The sequence below is a fragment of the Opisthocomus hoazin genome, chromosome 1 (genome assembly GCF_030867145.1).
Source record: "Opisthocomus hoazin isolate bOpiHoa1 chromosome 1, bOpiHoa1.hap1, whole genome shotgun sequence".
In the NCBI taxonomy this organism is placed as follows: domain Eukaryota; kingdom Metazoa; phylum Chordata; class Aves; order Opisthocomiformes; family Opisthocomidae; genus Opisthocomus; species Opisthocomus hoazin.
Window position 1 is genome coordinate 34,619,988 of NC_134414.1, and position 23,099 is coordinate 34,643,086.

The following is a 23,099-nucleotide window of genomic DNA, read 5'->3' on the forward strand; positions in this document are numbered from 1 at the left end:
TTCAATACCTTTTTCAGTCAGGACTGACTAAAACTAATCAGAATAGCTCCAGTCCAACCTACACACTATGAAGACAGAAGAACATACATACTTCTTTACATGCACAAAACAGCTCTGAATTTTTGACTGTGGAAACACAATTAAATTCTGTCAGCACTACAGATTACGTTATAGATTATGCACTCCAACACCACAATGCTGTTACAAAAGAAACTGGAAAAGTAGCTTTTGTATTTTAAGGAAGTAACCCGTACTGAATGTGTCTGCAAATAGGAGACTTTCAGGAAAACAAGCAACTCCATCATGAAGGTAAAAGTCCTCACACTTCTCGTAGCTTCAAAGTTACAAGGAAAAAAAAAAGAAATACAGTGAACTAATAGTCTGGTTAAAATACTTTTCAACAAATATGAAAAAGACTCAGAATCACAGTGTGTTGTACGTGAATACATCACACTTCATTTGAAAGTATATACCCCTTTCCTTAGTGTACCATACAAAATAAACATAACAAATTATTAAGACCCTTGTAAATAACGGCCTGCCTGACCTTTCTGTGGCTTGTCTTAACTGGGCAACCTTGACAGAGTAAGCAGTACCTGCAATTATGGATTTCCTATATTTCAGACAAAGTATTTTCTACTTAGTGATGGCTTTTAAATCACCGTATGCAGAAAACATTTCCAGTAAAGTTTCCTGTCACTGAACAAATGCATCTGCAGATTCTTCATGAGTCATGTATCAGATGCGAAGGAAGGACAGAAAACAAAAGTTGCCACTTTCACTAGACATTATGGAACACAGAACAGTAGACAACATTGTGGTATAACTGCTAGTTATCATGAAATGAAGAAAAACCCACTTTATTGATGACTGAGAATCTGCCCGATGTTTTCTGAAGATTCTTTTTTTTTTTTTAAATAAACACTAACACTACCTAAACTAAGTTCCACTTTAGCCAGTATTCTTAACGAGCAGCTTTTTTTCTTTTAACATAAAAAAGGACACCGACTGCATATATGATGTTTTGCCCTTATGAAGATTAACAGAAACCCCCACAAATTAATTTCTTTGAAGAAATTCTTTGCTTGTTTTCCAGTTTTAATCTTGCTTGGCAGGAGAAAAAGAGACAATATTTTAATGAAGAAGTATCCCCCAAAGAATACTTCTGCTCATATCTGACTCAAAATTTTGCACCATTATGGAGTAAGCTTGAGAGCACAGCTTGACAGTCTTATTTTTGGGGAAGGCAGAACAAGTAACTCAGTCTTAGCTATCTTTGAAAGGTCATGGTGACTAAGGGAGGTTCCCAAGAACTGGAGGAAAGCAAATGTCACTGCAATCTTCAAAAAAGTGCAAGGAGGAGGATTCAGGGAGCTACAGGCCGTTTAACATCACCTTCAGCTCTGGGAGGATGAGCGAGCAAGTCTTCCTAGAAGCCATTTCCAAACACATTAAAGATATAAAGGTGATTGGGAGTAGTCAGTATGAATTCACAAAGGGGAAATCATACCTGACAAACCTGGACGGCCTCCTACAACGACATTACTAGCTTGGTGAATGAGGGGAGAGCAGTAGATACATGACTTCAGCAAGGCTTTTGACAGTCTTGCATAACATCCTTACACAGAAACCGATGAAGTACAGACTGAACACAGGCACTGAGATGGACTGAAAACTGGCTCAAAGGGTTGTGATCGGCCATGCAAAGTCCAGCAGGAGGCCGTTCACTAGTCAGCTACCTCGGTGGCTGATAATGGGGCAGATAATGTTTACTATCTTCTTTAAAGACCTGGATGACAGGACAGAGTGCACCACCAAGAAGTCTGCAAGTTATACAAAGTTGGGAGGAGTGGCTGATGCACTAGACAGCTGCACTGCCATCCAGAGGGACCCTGACAAGGAGAAATGAGCCAGCATGAATGTCAAAGTTCAACACAGTGGAATGCAAAGTCCTGCACCTGAGGAAGAATAATCCCCTGCACCAGTACACTCTGGGGGCTGACTGGTCGGAAAGTAGCTTTTCAGAAAAGGACCTGGGTGACCTGCTGTAGTTGACCCTGCTTTGAGTGGGGGAAAGCTGGACTGCATCCTCTCTATAGGTCCCTTCCAACCTCAAGGGTTCTGTGACACATCTATAAGAATTTTTAAACACATTATATACACAATTGGGTAAAGAAAAGAAACTGTGGTGGTATATTTAACTTTGCATAGGCACTTTTTTTTTTTTTACGTTTGCAAGGCTATAAAATTGAACTTTTCAAGGCAGAACATGCAAGGAAACAGTAACAGTTCTCTTGCATGTTACAGATTACTACTTTAGTAAATACGTCAGTATTTGAAAGAAGCATTGGAAGCATCGGGTATTGTTTTTTCCATTTTTCTGGAATGTTCTGTCCACATATTCATTTAAAAAGACTTATCAGCTCTTCCTCTGTATTTAAGCTTCCCCTCCATTGTGAAGATCTCATTGCAGCCCCAACCTTATCTCTTGAACTGTTGCAATCCATTCTCCGGTCTCATTTTAGAGCTCTTTTCTGTGTTTTTATACTAAAAATTAGTTTCTCATTATGATAAATAATTATTTCTTCTGCATAAAGATCAAGCATGGGAATAGCAGACTATAACGAACTTCCCTAGATCATCAAGTCCAGTGTCTTGCTATCACAGGCAGTGATCTCTCAATCCATTCAGATACTTCAAACAACTTGTTCTTTCATTCCTTTTCTCCCATTGGAAGCTATTCCAGAATTATGCTTATCTGGGGCTTAAAATAATTCTTCCTAGGTTAAAGATATGGAGAATGCATATGTTTTTGCCAACACTTCTTCCTCACTTTAGCTGGCCTTTCTGAAGTATTCTGAAACCATAATTGTAAGTTTTTCTATCTCCTTGGCTGGTTCTGTCTGAAAAAATTTGAAGAAGTGTTCAGGCATACACTAACATACAAAAGTGAGTCCCACCATTCAAGACACCCAGTTGTAAGCAAGAGTCAGTCTAGAGACCAGAGAGTCATTTGCACATGTTGTGCCTGAACTAGTAAGCTCTAGCATAGTGGAAGGCTTACTAACCTTAACAAGCTCACATGGTAATATAAATATATAGGTTCCAAATTAAGCCTCAAGCATAGCTAGACAGCTTGGCAACTGTTTGATCCCATCCTTCTATGAAGAAGTTCTTTCACAAGACAGGTTTTCTGCTTTGTACTCCTCAAAAGTCTCTTCTCCGCACCAGTTCTACCTTCACCTCAATCTCTAAAACACATGCACGACCAAAGCTGCACAAAAATACACCAGATGACAGCTTACTACCTTTTACAGTGTCAATATGTCAATTTTGCTGTTAGAAGAGGGCAGAAAAAGATACTGAAGTTTCCTTACCTGTTGTGCTCCATCCCCACTAACAATAGGGGAAGTTAGAAGAGGGATTTCACTACTTATAATCGAAGTGGTATCCAGTAACGGTGGATGTTCTGCCATCATTGATGGTACACTAATTCACGAGATCACCTGCAAAGAAAAGTTACTTAAATGGTTAAACTATATAAATATTTCTGAACAATTACCCTCAAAACCAGCCTCACTTAGAAAAAAAGATTATGAAATCAGATACCTTTAGAAAGTATGCCGAGTACGAAAGTATGTGCATCTTACTCTGGAGCCCTCAGCACAGGAAAGACATGGACTCGTTTGAGCGGGTCCAGAGGAGGGCCGCAAAAATGATCACAGGGCTGGAACACTTCTCCTATGAGGACAGGCTGAGAGAGTTGGGGTTCTTCAGCCTGGAGAAGAGAAGGCTCTAGGGAGACCTTATTGCGGCCTTTCAGTACTTAAATGGGGCTTATAAGAAAGATGGGGGCAAACGTTTTAGCAGGGCTTGTTGTGACAGGACTAGGGGTAATGATTTTAAACGGACAGAAGGTACATTTACACCAGATATAAGAAAGAAACTCTTTACCCTGAGGGTGGTGAGGCACTGGCACAGGTTGCCCAGAGCAGCTGTGGCTGCCCCCTCCCTGGCAGTGTTCAAGGCCAGGTTGGATGGGGTTTTGAGCAACTTGTTCTGGTGGAAGGTGTCCCTGCCCATGGCAGGGGGGTTAGAACTAGATGATCTATAATGTCCCTTCCAGCCCAAACCATTCTGTGATTCCACGCCTCCGCAATATTCCAGCAGCCGTGTAAAGGCGCCCGGCCAGGCAGGGCGGCCGCGCTGGCGCAGGGGGCAGGTTTAGGCCCCCTCTAGTCGCGCAGCCCTTGAAGGAGATACACCACAGCCTGGGAGCTAACAAACCCGAACCTTTTAACTCTGATTACAAACAAAGATATTGTCTAAGTTTGACTGGTGCTACTTGACAAAATGCCTACTGGGGGGGGAAAGCAGCGCAGTTGCCTTAGAACTTACATATATAGTGTTCCTCTTTATATGAAATGGGTAAAAACCTGAGACCTACGAACAGGGACACCATTTCTTTTTTTTTTTTTTTTTTAAATCATCAACCCATTTTTTCTACTATTATAACGTAGGAGACACTCTTTTAGGAACAACTAATTACTAGGAAATGTTCAAGTGAGATACACATGAATACAAAAAGTCTTCTACACAATCTGACAGTTCTTTACTTTTAAAATGTATGAGACCCAGAATGCTATGTCATTTTGATAACCAGTGGCCCTTTACCTTTAATCGCTTTACCATCAGCTAAAACTTGCGGGGGGAGAAGGGGGAAGAGGTAATGCCTGCACACTAAATTCTGATCCTCAGAACTATACTACGAAAAAGCCCTGGCTAGCACACACTATTAAGTTACACGAAATCTGACAACAAGGAAAAAAGCCACCCAGGCAAGAGTCCCATGAAAGCAGTGATCCACTTCAACTCTGATGAATGTCAAGGAACAGCATAACAGAAAGAAAGATTCAGCCCAGTGTTCCTTTCAATTACCTTAACAAGTCATAAGTAATGTGTTTTATGATATCTTGCATGTTAGTGTTATACAAAGACTGGATGGAAGAATTAAGACCAGAAAAGCTGAAGATTACCATTTTTTCCATGCTGGAAATACATACTGCAAATCTAATAAGCCGCTTTTGAAATTGTATTTCATTTTGTTAAAAAAAAAAAAAAATCACTAAGTTATACTGGTTTAGCGTACTGGTCTAAACTCCATCCCAGCCAGACTCAGCACACTCAGTTGCTTTTTTTTTTGTTTGAGGTTTTTTTTTTGTTTTTCGGGTTTTTTTTGTTTGGTTTTTTTTTGGGGGGGGGGACATCAACAAGAATTGAGAAATTGGTATTTCTAAACAAAACAAAAAGACAGATAGAAAGAATTCACTAGAGGTGAATGGTACACTCAGAATTCCCACAAGTTAATCACATTTTGCATCTGAAAACAGTGCTTAACATCAAATATCGACACAAAGATTAAGCTGAGACTACGCTTGTTCGGTATTTCTAAAGCAGAACTGCCTCTCTTAGCCAGTACTTACAGTAGCCTGGTGAAAACAAGTAGGTACAATTTTAAAGTTACATAGCTTGACAGTCAGTCAGGAGTGACAAAGTCATCTTAATGACACTGACTTCTGTACCAAGTTCTAGAGGTAATATTTGGTTCATTTTAAGAGCTGCTGTTACAGCTTATTACTCAGAAGGGTGCTCTAAAACTATCCATCCCACCCAATTGACTGCTTTTAGTGGTCTGCCCCTCTAAGGCAGACATTGTATATCTGCTGTGGGTTGAAATCTGCAATGCAATGCTGTCAGTACAAGAAGATTCACACAGAATAAAGACTTCACAAGAAAGCTGGAGAGGGACTTTTTACAAGGGCATGGTGTGACAGGACAAGAGGTAATGGCTTTAAACTGAAAGAAGGCAGGTTTAGATTAGACAGAAGAAAGAAATTCTTTACTCTGAGGGTGGTGAGGCCCTGGCACAGGTTGCCCAGAGAAGCTGTGGCTGCCCCCTCCCTGGCAGTGTTCAAGGCCAGGTTGGACGCAGCTTTGAGCAACCTGATCTGATGGAAGGTGTCCCTGCCCATGGCAAAGGTGTTGGAACTACATGATCTTTGAGGTCCCTTCCGACCCAAACCATTCTATAATTGTATAATTTTCTAGAAAATGCATTAACAAATTACTATAAACCTCTTGTACAGCTATATCTATATGGTACGATTTAGCTACTCCCATGCTGAAGGTTGTCCTACTATAAAACCATGAACTTGGAAAAAAAAGCATTCTGAAATTAGAGGTTTCATTTACTTTCCTGGTATACTCTGCAAAGATTAAAGTGAGGGAAAAAAAAGTCCCTCTAGGCTAAAAGACTTCGAAACTGAACTGTGATTACTTAAGAATTCATCACTGCTTACGCCAAGCTATTTATACCTGCTTAGCCAGACTAATTAGTCTCCCAAGCAACGAGGACAGAGTTTTATATTTCCACCTTACTTTAAAAGCTTTCCCACTTTTCAAAAAATCCTCCAGGCTACAGTCCGTCCCCACCACTTCTGCAGGTGACAGATAGCTGATGAAAGTTACTTCGATCATCTTTCAAGCCAGCAAGTTTGATGGTAAGCTTCCAGGATATTATTTGGTGACCGTTTAATGTAAAATAGATGCACAGCCTGGAAGCGGGGGTTAGAATCAAGGCATCCCTCCTCCCACAATAACTAAAACCAGGCTTTCTCTCATGCCGTCTCTTGACCTTACAGCTCCAAACATTTTGCGCTCCTGTCTACAGTGTCACAGACAGAAAAGTAATTCCAATACTCCAAGCTATAACACAACATACTCCCGGAGTAAGCTGGCTTGATTTTCCCCAGGTTTAAGTTGAATCCAGCTTATTATTCCCAAGACACCATGCTAATGACTAGTTTCTTACATCGGAAAGCACTAACCTCCTTTACTACACACAATGACTTTTGACTGAATCCATAACCTATGATCAACTCAGTGCTATCACCATTTATCAGGCATAAATCAGAACACATCTATCAAATTGGACACCACTGAGAATTAAACATAACCCAAACTGATTCAAATATGACTGTCATGACAACTTGCTAAGCCCTTCCAAGACAGGAAAAGCTCTGGATGTACATAACATTTGGTCTCAGATTCATTCATTCTCTCACACAGGTGTTCAGCAATTTGATTTGTACGAAGATTAGGTTCCCACAGGCACCCAAGTGCTTAGGTGAGTAGTCCACCATTGGCACATGCCTTCAGTGCATTAACTGCAACACAGCTAAATTCCATGTCTGGATCCAAGTGTTTTGATTTATTCTGGAGACGAAGCACGCTGATCATCGATAAACCCTGACAGGAGGTACTAGGTATAGTGTTTTCCTGACACCCTCTACAACAACAATAAAACTGCTACCTGTCAGAATGTGTAATCAATCTAGGGAAAAAATAAATCAATGTTTTCTTGACAATACAATATTAGATTTCTCTGCAATGCCACTGAACTACTCTTCAAGGCTCAAAGTTTCAACTTCACACCAATTTGGGTCTATGCTACACATATCAAAAGCATTTTCCCCATCAGGAGTCAAGAGGCAGCAACCTGTACAAGTCAGTGCACATCATCTGGTCAGATGGTAGGATGCGGTGTGTCCACCAGTTGCAGGTGCCTTTTCTTTTTAGCTATGAGGACAAATAAAGACAGATAGGAATTGGAGAAAGGAGAAGTACTGTGTGGCAGAAGGAGCAGCAGTCAGATAAAATGGACAATGCTCAATAAACATATCTTGGAAATAAATGCCATTACATCGCATTCGATGTAAGGATATCAAATGGGCACAGACAGAGCTTTTAAATCAGCAGACCCAGACAGCTTGCATTCAAGACTTCTGGAAGAACAGACCTACCTAGATCTTTGAAAAAGACTTGCAAATAACCTGAATCCTGGGAAAGTCTCAGAGGTCTGGAAGAAAACCAGAGGTCTTGCATTAAATACTTTATTGTAAAAGGGCAAATGAGACAAACCAGGCCTGTTAGCATGCAGCAAACTGAGACCAAATAAAAGTGAATAGTTGACACTGGTTGTTGTTTGTAAAGAATTAAGAGACAACTATGATTGATGGAAAAAAGCTTATCCAATTAACTTGACAAGAGTCTTCTGGTGACAGATATTGCTGATAAAGGTACTAATAACAGAACTGGAAAAACAAACTTTATTTGGCCTTGCACAACATTTCTCTTCAACAAAAACACAGAACAGATATTACATGGATTAAAACTGGACAGACAGCCCTTAAACGTTAACAGTAAATACAGAGTGATTAAGCACGTGAGTTGCCAATAAGAAGCGAAGGTATCAGTTCTTGGCATCTTATTACAGAACATGTTCTTAACTCAGCACTCAGGAGGAAAAAAAAAAAAAAGAGGAAGTCAGAAGGAAGTCTGGAAATGACAAACCATGACAGTGATAAGAGACCGAGTCATTTTACTCCATTAAAATGGCATGAATAGCTTAAAAAGCTAGGCATAACAAAAGGTTTTAATACATAAAGGTAAAGCTATTCTAAAACAAAGAAGAATGAACTCAATCCTGTGAAGGGCTGCTTCTGAAAAGGATAGAATAATAGCAGTGGACAGCCACTCCCAAAAAGGCTGTATCAGTTCTATCAACAGGTATACCTCACTTAGCAACAAGGAGGGTATTTTCCCTGTCTCTGGCTGCAAACAACTACAATCTCTACTGGAATAACGTAACAAACTTTGTCTCCGATTTGCTGACTTAAAATTGTTAATATCTGTTCAAGAGTAGTACGAGTGACTACAACTTGAAAACATTGTTCAGTATTGAAAATACTGAAAGCAAAGTATGTGCATACCATTAATTTCAGTCTTACCATAAAACTGCTCTGGGTGATATACCTGTCTTCCAACTCCATCTAGTTTCCCAATATACTCAGGATTTACTGAGGTCTTGAAAAGGACACTAGAAAAGCAACTTGCATTTGGACAACAGGTAAGGCTCAGCCCACAGAGCCACTACAAACAATTCACTAGCCTATCGTCAGATTTCCTGCACCACTGAAAACTAAAGGATGCAGCAGCTTCCAGAAGGGGTAAAATAACACATTGGATAAACCTAAGGATTTATTTAAGACCAACTCATTGCACCATTCTTGTGGACATATTAAAAGGGACCAAACAAGGAAGACGTCACATCAGATGAACAGATAGGTAATACGCTGTTGCTAAGCACAGAAGCAGCTGAGAAGTAACCTCCTACTGGTGGCACATTAAAGGTATGGTTATTTAGAAATCTACACTGATTCACGCACAGCAACAACTGCTGCATGAATAGCTATCTCATTTCTAGTCTTGCTACTGAATATACTGAACTAGTAGTAGACATTCAAAGTGTAATTCAGGATTGTTAACTTAGCTGACACTGTTCTTTCAGAATCTGCACTGAGTCTGTCCTAGAATGCACAGAAAGTGCAAGGTCTCCTGAGATTTCAACCAAGGGTGGATAGGTTAATGCTTTGTATGAGACTTAGGTAGCAAACTACCTATTCCCCACTATCCCCAAGTGAACTGCTATTAATTTTCCTTATCATCATAGGAATTTGAGAAGACTTTGAAATATTTTTCTGAAGGCTATCAAAGCTGAAGTGAAGGCATCTAAATTTACTGGACATGATTTGTTCAGAGACTCCAGGGCTTATGCCTGAGAAGCCAAAAGGCTAAATCTCAAAGACTCAAAGACTGAGTTCCACTCAATAGTTCAGTAAGCAAGTTTACCTTCTTGAACTGTAATGACAATTTAATTCAATCCTTAAATGCATTCAGATCTGGTCCTTTTAATGTTTCTGTGGCATTAGACATAGCCAACTCTGCCTTTTACTCAGTCAGTTGCTCATTAAGGGTTAAGGAATACTGTAAGGCTGAGATCATTCTCCAAGAGACTAGCAGCTGATCTTAACAATGGTCTCTGAAAACACATCAGCATTAAATCAGCTGGATCACCAAGGTAAAACAACATGAGTCAGCAGCACGCGTCCTCATAGCAACGAAGCCTAACAGCATGGGCTGTATTAGCAGAGAAGCATAGCCAATGGTCTGAGGGAGATGACTGTTCCTGACTACTCAGCATTTATAAGGTGGCATCTGGAATACCACATCCAGTTTTGCTCTCCCCAGTCACCTCCTCCACCCCTCGTAAGAGAGATGCCACTAAGACTGTTATTGGTCTTAAGCCCATGAAAGACAAGCAGAAGCTAAGAGCACTAGAGTAGCCAGGGGGTCACCTGCTGGCTGGATCCCATAACCTGAAGGATGCTTATCAAGAGCCTTAAATCAAACTCTTCTTGGAGGCATGGAGCAGAAGTACAAGAAGTGATGGACACACACTGCACCACTGGAAATTCTGTCTGGCCATAAAGGAAAAAAGACATCTTCACAATGAGAGTGGTGTAGCACTGGCATAGGTTGCCCTGAAAGGCTGCAAAAATCTCAATCCTGTAGATCAGTGGTCTCCAACATGGGGTGCATACACCCCATGGGGTGCACAAGACAACCCCTTGGGGTGTGGGAAGAAAATATTTTTTTGCCATTGATAAATAAAAAATATTTTAATAGTGGTTTTGATCTTTATCTCCTCCTTTTTATGTGTATACAGTCTACATACTATATTAGTGGAGTAGCATATGTATATAGTTAAAAAATATATATATATTAGAGATACATGCTCAAAACATCTTTACTGATGGGGTGCATGATCAAAAAGGTTTCAAGACTACTGCTGTAGAAAGTCATAACCTGACCATGCAAGGTCTTGACAAAAGGCTGAAGACGGCAATCTCCAAAGGCCCCTTCTGAGCTGAATTCTTCTAGGAATTCCAGAGTGTTAGTCAAACAAAATATAACATGTAATGCCAAAGTTAAGTGTTTTTCAGAAAATAGAAACCCAGTGAGGGAACAGTAGTTTGTCTCCTAAGCCCTTAAAAGTTTTCAGATTCTCAATTCATAATTTCAAATTAACAATGACAGTACTAACCAAAACTCAAACTCTCAGACTTATAGTCTTTAACTTTGGAAGACATACCCATAGCACTGTCCATAACAAAATTACTTCATACTCTGGCCTTTCTCCTCAGGAAAGGAGGAAAGCTGCATTAGAAGGTAATTACAAATTACAAAGTTTTACTTTTGTATTAAGCACACAACACAAACAGGCTTTCCACTTTTGTTGGGCTGTATCCGCTACTGTGATAAATGTAGTGAAAGCTAATGACAACGCTGTGTACAAAAAACCTAAGGACTCCTTTCCTAGGGATTGACTGCTTCTTGTTACTGAGTTTGATACTAAATACAATTAATTGTTTTTCCCACAACTGGAGGACTTTTAAGGCCACACTCCACAGTGGTTTCTCTGGTACCTACTGATGGAGAAACATCCATCGCCACTTTTTCCTCAGTTTTTGTGATTTACAGAGTGCTTCTTCTCTACCTACCGACTTCTTATCACAATACTGATAGCAACTTACTACTCTTTCATACCCTAATTCTGCCAAATCTGGTGACCAACAGATACAAACAGATTTATTATTACAGAGGGCTGTTCACAAGAGCTTCAATTCTATACAACATGAGGACAGAAGTTTAAGCAGGGAAAAGACAAAAGTGCCTAACAGAAAGGTGCAGCGTAAGAAACAGGCTCAATGAAATCAATGCCAAATGTTTCCAAACTGCATGTTGCTACTACATGAGAAGTGACAAAAACAGGGCCATTCCACGATCTCTTTGTCAGAAGCGCAGCTTCATACATGCTCCAGCCTGCATCACGTTACAGCTGCCAATTCGCAGTTGCCATAAGGTGTGTTTTCCCAGTGGGCTCCGTACAGCAGAGCAGGTGTGCATTCCTCCTTCACCACGGCCCTCCTGCAGCTACGCACCCCCAGGAACCACAGGCAAGGCTCATCCTCAGGTCCAGACAACTTCCACTAAGGAGGAAAAGCTTCTCTGAACAGGAGGCAACATTTCCTAGGTTTTGCCAAAGACCAAGGAATGGACTTACAGAACCAAAAAGCCCATAAAACTATTGCCCAATCCTAATGCATGAAATGCTTTGATTTTGCCTTCTCCAACATGAAAACAGCACGTACACTTTAAAAATAAATATTTCAAACAGCTGAAGTAATAAAGTGCTATTTTATTTAAATTAGAGCCTCACATCTGAATGACTCTTCTCTTCAAGAAGATGCAAGCTACTATTTAAACTTCTCCTGTGATTGAGGCACTTACAAGTACTCACTATGCCCATTCTTTAGTGCCTACTGTGAGACAAATTTATTATTTCCTATAGTCCTTAAACAATATCTCCTGCCTGCCCATTTAGGACTTGTAAAAGCTATTATCGTAATGCCTTCCAACCTGTCAAATCGGCCATCCAGTTCAGAAGTCATCAGATGAGAGTGGGCAAATACAAGTGCCCAAGACATACATATATGCTAAAATGAGGAAAATTGTAGGAATAAAATACACCAATGCATCCCTAGGGTGAAGAGGCAAGAACAAAGCATATTCAACAGATGTTAGTCATGTCACTTAATGCACTACTGGAAAAAGCTCAGATACAGTGATGCAGCTGGTGTAGAAATGTATTAGAATATAATTACCCAGAGATCCATAAGGTTGTAGCTGAGCTATTAAAGTTACAAAGCATGTTGAAGAGTTTTGTGTTTGTTTTCAAGAATCAGAATTGAGCAGAATGGTTTTTAATTTTTTCCCCCATATATTCACAATATTTTCTAGTCACACAGTTTTGGATGCGGCAATTACAGTATAGCAGTATTTCTTTTTCAGCTCTGAACAAATTTCAATTAATTCACAATTTATTTAAAAGATGTGCTTTTTTCTTCATAAAGTATTTTTCCTGTTTTAGAAACGTGTTTCCTGGAAAACTTGATAAAATATTTTCCAACAGAACAGAGAAATGTTATTTTTTGTTAGAAGAAGAAAAGTGTTCTGTGGAACATTTCTATTTCACTAATTTGACAAACTCCTTTCAATTAAAGTGAAACCGAAATGGCTATTCCCTCCAGTCCCGTTGCTCATAAAACTAAAGTTGCAGATAGGCAACACATGAAAAGTATAAGAAAAGTATAGTTTTCTAAAGTAAATCAACCAAGTCAAATTCTGACATTCACTAGAAACTGTAAATCAAAACAGTTAAAAATGAAGATACACAAAATGTTTTAATAAGCATGGGAATTCTCTATAGTGAAAAAAAAAATCTACAACCTCCACTATGAATACAGAAATACAATTGTAGCTCTCAAGTGGTGTCACATTCACTCAGTAAATACAACTCTCAAAGAAGCTCAAGAAATGCGATACACATCTCTGTTGATACTATGTTACCACTGAAAGGCAAACACTAAAAGTTGTACAATGAATGCAATACTGTTAGGAAGAAAATACTGATTGATGAGCAAATGCAAGTTGCACTTGAACAGCCAAAACAGTTATTGGCAACAGTTCCTGTCTGTTCTTCTCCAAGCAAGAACGGCCAAACCACACAACGGTAAACCTTAGCATTGCAGGAGTCAAGCGTAATATAGCAGATCGATACTTACTTCAGGTTACCTTCATACTGCAGGTTTGAAACTGCTCCTAAATCACTGCAGTTCACAATTCAATTCATGCATTCATGTCATGGGTACGATAACCTATAAAAGAATGCATCGTAGATAACTGGAAACACTCCAGCTGTTCAAGTTTAATGCATCTGTATTTATGAGCCAGCACTTTCTGAATCTGAGCCAACGGGTCTGAGCACTTGCTAATAGCTGATGTGGAAAACTAAACTTTTGAAGGTGAAGACTATATAGAGAAGAACTAGACGCTGATAAACCAGCCATCCGCAAAGGCACAATATGTTCACGGACACTTAGCACCTCTCACCTTCTCCAGCACAACTGTTAAATGTGCATAACAAGACTAGTGCAATGGAGACTACATGAAAACCCCACATTCTGGCGTTAAATGTTACCGTGGTTGGATTCTTAAAAAAACATCCGCAGTCCTTATCTGGATGAAGTACACACAACTCGAAGTTGCTGCATAAGAATAATTCACTACTCTCCAACTATTTGCCCCTCCCTTTTATACCTTCAAAGAAAAGAAGCCTAAACTGGTTCTGTAAGTTTTAGGAAGCAGTAAGTGCAACTACATCACCAAATCAGAATTAATCTGTGCATTTTATTCATACACAATTTGATAGTGTGCATTTTAAAAATCAATGAGTAAACTGTCAACACCCGAGTGCAAACTTCAGCCTAGTCTTTAGAAGGTATATCAGTCTGATCCACTGCTACACATTGTTTGTGAGCTATCCTGCGGCCTCCTTAGTCTTACAGGAACAACTTCCTTTTTGATACTCGTGGGAAGCATCCTCAAAAAGAAATTAGGAGAGTGAACTGCGTTGTGTATTTTTTGCACCACTTAAAGATCTCCAAGGTAATTCCACTTTATTTATGCTGCATTGATCTAAACCATGGGACTGTTTTGTTTTACACTCTTGTTATGCTCAAGAACTTCCTTAAACCCTCCTAGTTTTACTTTTTTACCAGCTAAATTAGGTTCTTCTAAGCTTCTGCCAGGACTGGATTTCCTTCAGTTTATTTTCTGAAAATCACATGGGTTCAAAAACAACTTGGCCTTTCCCAGTTAACCATTACTCTTGCCTTCATTTCTGTTTAAGAGCATGCTTTTTTTGGGGGAAAACAAGCAAATTCAATGCCAAGAATCAAGCTACTTCCCCATTTGTTATCAAACCCCTCTTTTTGGTAGCTATGAGTAGCAAGGACAAATTTCCAAAATAATTTTTCATATGATTCCTTTAAGGCAAACTAAAAACATGGATTTATTTTTATTAATGTGATGCAACTGGTCAGCGAGATAAATTTATTGCAGAGACAGCTGACAGTGTTGGAACTACAAGCAGTGCATGATTCAAGCAGAACGAGCAGCTTTTAAAGAACTCTTACGAAACAGCTTTTTCCTGCTCACTTTGAAAAACAAAAACTATGCTATCCAAACACAAGATGACATAGGATCGATGAGGCTCCAATTCTAACAGATTTTTACATTTCTCTTCACTGATCCTTATGGAAGCAGAGACCTACAGGTTTTCCAAAAAGAAACAGGATAATAGCACAGAACATAACAAGTAAGACAGGCACATGGAGACTACTTCCCAAGAGTAAAAATCCACCAAAAAATAAGATGTTTTGAGGCCTAACAAACATATTTCAAATATGTTCTTTAATCAGGACTTTAAACTGCTGTAAGCCAGTTCTGCTAACTCGTACTAGCAGCTCCCACTTGCACCACCGCAAGCAACTGGTCAACAACACAGTGAATTAAACTGTAGGACAGATGTAGTTTAAAATTAATCTTAGAAAAATCAGTCTGTTTTAACATAGAACAGTTGCCTGATCCATTTCTCTTATGCAAGCACACAAATGAATGCCAAGCACAGGAACAAGCAGAGAGGAACTGCTTCCTCCAGTGTCAATGCATAGCACTCACGAAGCTACAGACCACAACAGTAAAAAAGGTCAAGAGGCAGTCACCCTGGCAGGTGCTGCACTTCCCTAATATTCAAGTTAGTCGCAATGGTACTAAAGGAGTTGGTTGCATTCCATATAAAAAAAAAAAAAAAAAAAATCAAAGCAGGGTAGTCAAACAGTATCTCAAGCTGAATGCAACTCTTGAAAATGAAATATGCTACTCATGCAAGAGTTCTCCAGTGGAGGAGTCTCTGCAACTACTGAATGGGAAAGCCAGCAAAACAAGAGCAGGTTTCTCAGACGATACCAGCTCTCCCTTCTCCCAAGTTCCACCCCATCCTCCAAAAAAAGTTTTAATCAGTCAAAACACCATTGGGACCAACCAGTCTCATTGCCCAATCAAGTCAAGAGGATAAAGCTGCTCTCAGCTTCTCATTTCACACATGAAGTTGCAACACTAAATAGTTGTCAATTCATAACAAAAATAAAGCCACAAAATCAGAAACTGATCTGTTTGGAGCTGTATTGCCATGATGTACATAATGAAATGTACTGAAGTATTTTTAAGATATATTACTTAAATTATGATAATTTACCCTCACCATTGAAATGCCATCAAGTAGAATATGCATATATACTAATAGTTATATGTGGACACTCAAGTTATTAGCAAGCCTGAAGAAATTAAAACAAATTACATTTCAGCTGCATCTAAGACTTATCATTGTCAACAGTCGCTAATCACTTCTGCAGCTTCTTTTAGTCCTCATTTCTTAATATTTTGTTTCAACATCTTCAACCTACCTTCATACTGGACCAAATGGGTAAACAAATAGTTTTCTTAGAGTCTTCCCCATTTACTTTTTAAATAGAATCTACAGGACTTGTAGAGGCATGGTAACTCTTGTGGCTCATGACATTTACTCTTACTGTAGAAAGTCCCCTATCAATAGATATTTTGAAATATTAGTGAATAGTTACAGTCATGATTCTCTCTCATTGCCAAGACATTGCAAGTCACTGAAGTTTGCGCGTTGGACCTTCTTATCCTTTCAATTTTTGCTTACAGATGAGTTTTCATCTACATGCACAGTTTTTGCATATTATTACTACCTGATTTGCTACCACCATATAAAATGTGTTCCTCTGCCACAAAGTAAAACTAATCCACTTGATATTCTGTTGCTTATATCTCAGTTTCCTTCTGTCAAGTCATCTAGTAGATACAGCTCTTTCAGTTAAAACAACAAACCCTGAACAACAAAACACTGCAGTTTGAAAACTGGAAGTTAGAAGAAGAAGGATATATTTTGTAATCAAAGGAGTAAGATACCATATTGAGTATACTATATTAGCAAGGGGAAATGAGGTAGCAGCTTGCCAGTAGCCGTTGCTTGTAGGATCTTGTCTAGGTAGAGCTTGGGCTCTGTTTACCAGAGACCTTGGATTTGTACATTGGGGAAACTCAACAGCATTTACAAGTAAGTATTTACACTTGTGAACCACAGGGGTGTTGGTTTGTTTTTTTTTTTTACTTTATACTGCAGGTAACAGTAAAGTTCTAGATTTGTTAAATTCATTCTCACTTCGAGTTATTCAAGATCAAAAGACATTAAGAACTGAGCTATCTGTCCACACCTGTCATGGTATAAATCCTTTTGGACCTTGTCATTTTCCCCGAGGACAATTTCCCACACTTCGATGAATAGTTTTTTCTAATCATTGAGTGCATTGGTTCTATTTTGTAAATTTTTATAGTTGTGAAACAGGTTTTTTGGCACTGTATTATAGAAGCCTGTATGTTGCCAGGAAGTAGGGGGACTTTTTTTAGCGCTTCTGGAAAGCAGAAGATTTTTATCACATCTTAGAAAGTGCTGTGTTTCTGTCTTACAGATGGATTATAAAACTGAGGTCTACTGGTTAAACTGGGACTGAAAACTTGTTTCATTTTTGACAACTCGTTATGCCCAAATAATTGAATATATAATAAGATACAACATATTCCATTGCCCATAAATTAAGAGGTTTCACAGCCTATCTTGTCATCTGTCCTAAATGCTTCAGAACAATTCTGGAAGCAAAGCCAGTGGGGGAGGTACACTACAGGCATGTTCAGCACTCCTGTTTAACTTCTGCAAAGTGCTCTTGGTGTTTGGCACCTAAGATACTAAACTGAAAGAGAAGGTACCAATGTTGATCTACGTGATGCTTTGACTGCGGAACAGTATGACCAGAAGAAGGTCCATGTATCCTGAAAAAGCAAAAACTTACAGGGAGACAAAAAAATAAATTCAGTTAAGCAAACTGATAGATACACAGCTAGGTCTGGCAAGACCGAGATCAACAAATGTGCTTGCCTAGACATAAATGGTGAAAGTTTATTTGGAGCCATGAACACAAAGAGGGCAAAGTATGTCCAAGCTAACTCTACTTGAGAGGGACTGTGAAGACACCGCCAATGAACATGGTGTTAAAGTTTTAATAAAGGGTTTGGAAAATGCACGGATATTCCATTCCTGAGGTACTACTACTGTAAACAGAAAAGCATTCTAAACCAATACATCCCAGAAGAGTAGTAACACTGTCCTCTACACAGCTGTGCCATCAAAATGAAGATCAACAGTTTCCACAGCATGTATTCTAACCAAAATTGATTAATAATACAACCAAGAAAGGGTGCATGACCTAGCAGGCAAGTATAAAAAGACTTACTATATAGGGGAGTCCAGCATGAAAACAACGGCTAAAAACTCTATTTTATTGACAAATGGGCATAGCAAATACTATTTCTATTTAGACCTTGTTAAAGTCATCCAACATCTTTGCAAAAAAGTCTGAAGATTTTCACTGGTTACAGGCTCAAGAGTACGCAAGCAGCTGGAAGAGGACCAGATCTCTGAGGGACGGATGAACAACAACGATGACTTCAGAAATATTTGTTCTATCTGAAACTACATGTAAATTAATTGGAACAATTAAAGATGACAACCTACAGGAAACATGACTATTAAGTGTTACAGATACTTTCTAAACATCCTTCTACCCCATCAGCCCTACAAAATACAGACCCCAGGATGACAATCCAAAATACTACCACATATAAATAAAACCACAAAACTTTATGGATAGACAAGTTTAATGAAAAGGCTAACAGTGTTTCTCTACTGGCATGAACATCAGCATTAAGGAAGATCAAAGTTTACTGTATAAGGCAAAGTACGAGCAAAAAAATGGCCATTTCTGTAGCTCAGAAAACATTGGCCCCAAGAGCAAAATAAACATTGTTTGTGTTTTCTGAAGAGAAAAAGCAGCAATGTACTAATTCCAAACTATTATCGCTTTCCTGAGATACGGACAGTATCTCTTAGTTAAGCTAAAGCGCTGACAGTCCAAGTCAAATCTATTTTTACTAGATCTGGTCCTACAGGAAAAGCAGTGGCTCACAATTCAACTTGTGCACTGTAAACTGCAGCCAAGTTGAATTTTGCTAGAAATTGCCTGGGAATTTCCTCAAGCCAACAGTCTTAAAGAAATGGATGATAAAACATAGAAGTGTTATCGGCAGATTTAACAGAGAGAATCCAATTCATATTTTAGATCACAGAAAGGCACCGATGAAACATGACATGTTACCTGTACACATTTTAGCAGAGATTGAACTAGAAATCCCATAACAATTAGAAGGCGGAGGTCAAAAAATGGGAAGAATCAAAGAATGATAAGAATTCCTCAGGCTCTAGCAGGCATCGACAATGAGCATCAAGGGCTGCAGACAGCAACACTGTCTTCTCCAGTTAACTGTCTGTCTGGGAATGAACAAGACTATCTTTGCCAGTTCCCTCCATCCACCCAGAAACGGGGACTGGGGTAGGTTACAGGATTTGCCACTCTGACAGAGGTATTGGTAGACAATCAGAACACCAGCACTTCACAACTTCCAAGCATTCTAGAGACCAAAACATTTACAACAGCATACACTATTTCAGAAGTGACCTGCCAGAGAGGTAAATTAGTGTGTTGCCTAAAAGCATTTACAAGTTAAAATCACTTAAGAGAAAGTACTGACAAAGATGAAAAATTGTACCTCTCCTGAAGTCAGGCTTTAAGAAATTTGCTTCCCAGTAAGCCCTAAGACAGAACGCTGCAGAAGCATGTTCAGTTAAGTATTTAAAGTTTTAATAACAATTACAAAGATCTCTTTGAGACATCTTGAGCCAAAATGATCATCAGCATAACACTAAGTTAGCTGATGTAGGTCCAAACTCAAGTAAAATTAAATGGCCACAAGGCAAAGAATAACAAACAAAAGCATCCCAAGATCCACAGGACTTACAGCCCAAAGCAAATGAGTTATTAGTCTGAATCATCAAGTTTCTGCAATTCCATTACAATATTGCCTATAAAAATCAAAAGCTTTTGAGTTTTAAATTCACACTAGTAGAAACTTCCAACTTGAAAAAAGTAGAAAGGCCTCTAACGGACTGAAATCAGGTAACTTCAGTGTTTAGTGTAATGACCTGAGCCTCACATAACTCATACACTGAGAGCTTGTCATACAGCAAAAAGCCTCAGAAGATCTTCATCCGCCCTGAAAAAAAAAAATGAGACACTCACCTAATTCCATTTTAATATTACCATCTACAGTAGTCAGCCTATGACTCTGCTCAAAGCAGATTGCTGTCATCCTGACCAAGTGACCTAAGCAGTGATCACCGAGTCCTGGCCTTTCTGAGGACAAGAATCTGCATCTCGCAACTCAGGCTTCATCTGCCAAAATCAGTGCCCAATGCCATGATGTAACTGATTCAGCACGTCAGTTTCCCCTCTAAAGTCACCAGAAAAACTACTCTGGTGTAGTTTGCCAAGACAAGTCCCAGATTCAATCCGTATGTGTCAAGATAACTTGCGTACACTCTATATACAGAGTGAATCTAGAACTACATGCTGTGTTTCCAAACTTGGTCAGCACCCTTCCTGCTCCCCCATGCTTAGTAGGAACGCCAGCTATTAAGAACTCCATCCAATTTGCAACATTGAGTACTACAGACATGCAGCTATTTCCAGCTTTCACATATGTGCACAGCCTTCTCCCTATCTGAAAGCTTGCTACTTCTCTATTCATCATGTGATTAAATGTCATTATTATTTGACAGCATTTCTCTTAAAAAAAAAAAAAAAGGCAGAAAAAGATTAACTGATTGTACTTTCCGAATTTTAAGGACTGCCGAGTTGCTGTGATTCATACTACTTTATGACACAATATACAAACATCTACGGATGCAGATTCACATCATGGCTACAGTTAAATTTCTTTGCTGTGTAAAGCAGAAAGTTACCCATTGCCATAACAACAAAATAGCTTCTTTTAAGCTCAAAGCTTAGCAGGACTGGGACCTATAGATTCTAAGCCAGAAGCTACCAAGTTGTTGAGAAGTAATCAACAGCAAAAAATCAAGAGCTTTGAAGTCTTCATGATAATTTAAGACATTTATAACCAGATATGTACTTGATCAAACACAGACTTAAATTCTAAAAACAAGGAACATTTCACAGAAATTACTTAATGACATGAGATGTTCTGGAGAAACACTTGACATCCAAGGCAGCTAATAAATTGCTTTTCACAAGGTTAAACAAATTACTAACACGTCTTGAGATGCCACTCGTAAACTACAGTTTTCTCCTACCCAACATATTTTCCCTTGTTTCTATTGCTTATTTTCTTTACTCCGCACAAATAAACATCAGCTGAAAAGTTTCGGTTTTGCTTTTAGTCGGTTTCACTTTCTAGTTGCTTTGAAGCAACAAAAGTTTCCCTTTAGGTGAAAACCGATCTTGGGTAATAGGAAAGGAGGAATCGGGCATGAACCTAGCTGAAAGAATGCCTCTGCCAGCACTCCGCAAGATGGTTAGAGTGTTTTCGGGGAGATTTTTTATTATCTACATAGAGAAACACACGCTCAGTCCCTTCAGCTGGCAGTTCCGAAGGAACCTTAACGGCTTTGCAGGAGAAGAACAACAACAACAAGAAAAAAAGAGGTGTTGAAAGCCACCACTTCCTTCTCCCGTCCGCCTGTCACAGCCGGCTCAGCTGCCCAGGTCGCGCCTCGCAGCTGCCCCCCCTCCCCTCCCCGCACAACCGCCCTCGCTCCGCGGCCCTCCTCAGCAGCCCTGCCCCGGGGAGCTCCGCTGCCCGGCGGAGACACCCCCGCCCCGTCGGGCACAGCCACCTCCGAGCGGCGGCGGAGGAGGAAGCCCGGCAACGAAGGCAGAAAGTTTCTTCGGCGGGGCTGCCCGGCCCCTCCTCGGGCAGCGGGAGCGGGGGCAGAGGCGCGGGCAACGCCGTCTCCTCAGGGGCCGGGCTGTCCCCGCCGCCGGGGACAGGTAGCGACGCTGCCCCCCGTCCCCTCGCACCCCTCCCTCCCTCCCCGCCGCGCTGAGGGGAAGGGGGCGGTTTGCCAGCCCTCGCCTACTCACCGCCATAGCCCCCGCCGGCTCTCCCGGCTAACGGTCCCGTCTCCGCCGCCGGCGGGCAGCGGCACCAGGGCGGGGAGCGGAGGGGAGTTCCCGATGGCGCAGCTCGGGCAGGGGCGGCGCCGCCGCGGCTGTTCCCCCACCCCCTCACCCGCCCACTCGAGGTACCTGCGCCTCGGCCGCCGCCGCGCCGCCGCCGCCGCCTTCTCCTCCCCTCCCCGCACCTGTCACTGCCTCCCGCGGTCGCCGCCGCTGCTGCTGCCGCCGCCCCCTCCGCCCGGCCGCCTCAGCGCTCCCCTCCGCCTCGCCCGCCACCGCCCGGCCGCCATCTTTGCGGACGGCTGGGAAGGGCCGCGAGGGGGCAGTTGACTCCTGCGCGCGGTGCGCCTGCGCGGAAAGCTCCCGTTCGGGAGTGGGGGGGGTGTCTGTCGGCGGGAGGGGCGGGGTCAGATCTATGGGCGGGGCTGACGGGGTCCCGTGGGGCGGGGCTGTTTGGAGGGCGGGGTCTGAGGGGAGGGCGGGGCGGGAGCTGCAGGAGGGCGGGGCCTGAGAGGAGGGCGGGGCGGTGTCTGTGGGGCTGGGGCTTGGGCCTGGCCGTGACGCTGGGCCGGGCTTTGGCCTGGGGCTGGGTCTCAGCCGTGGCTCTGGCCCAAGCTGGGCCCTTGCTGGGCAGAGTTGGGGGCGGGAAGGTCTGCCTCTTCCCTGTACGCCGAGGCAGCCATTAACACAGCGAAAGTCAACGGGCTTTCAGCCCACAGAGCCTCCGTATCTGTGAGCACCAGAGGTGTTCCCTGCCTGGCGCCCAGGCGCGTAGCGCCCGACAGCTGAGGGGAGAAGGGAAGAAAGTGGTTTTCCAGGCACTTAGTCAGGGAGAAACTGATTTCCCTCAACACCTGCACTGTTCAGCTGGTGTCCTGAATGCTAATTTGTAATTATCATTTGCTTAATGTTTGTCCTTTCAACCATTATGGATCAAAATGATTTTACTACAGTGTTCGGCTTAATGACCTTCTGCAGCAGTGGACTGAAGAGAAAGCGATGTTTTATAAAGTGATTTCGTTAATTTGCCTTAAAGTTCTCTGTTATTAAGTTAATAAGTTG

At 41.1% G+C, this 23,099-nt stretch overlaps 1 protein-coding gene across 5 annotated transcripts in view; it reads right to left on the reverse strand.

The window, feature by feature from the left end:
• FNDC3A (fibronectin type III domain containing 3A) overlaps positions 1 to 22,304 on the reverse strand; it is a 124,035-nt gene extending 101,731 nt beyond the window's left edge. The window contains exons 1-2 of one of the 5 annotated variants that reach the window (XM_075421743.1): positions 22,223 to 22,304; positions 3,378 to 3,506 (exon numbers count right to left, since the gene is read on the reverse strand). In XM_075421743.1, the coding sequence (XP_075277858.1) occupies positions 3,378 to 3,479 (102 nt within the window). In that variant the 5' untranslated portion in view covers positions 3,480 to 3,506; positions 22,223 to 22,304. Of the gene's footprint in view, positions 1 to 3,377; positions 3,507 to 13,586; positions 13,680 to 22,001; positions 22,105 to 22,166 lie in introns of those variants that run through there. The other 4 variants (XM_075421733.1, XM_075421723.1, XM_075421751.1 and 1 more) reach the window with 4 other exon arrangements.
• Between the last annotated feature and the right edge of the window lie 795 nt (positions 22,305 to 23,099).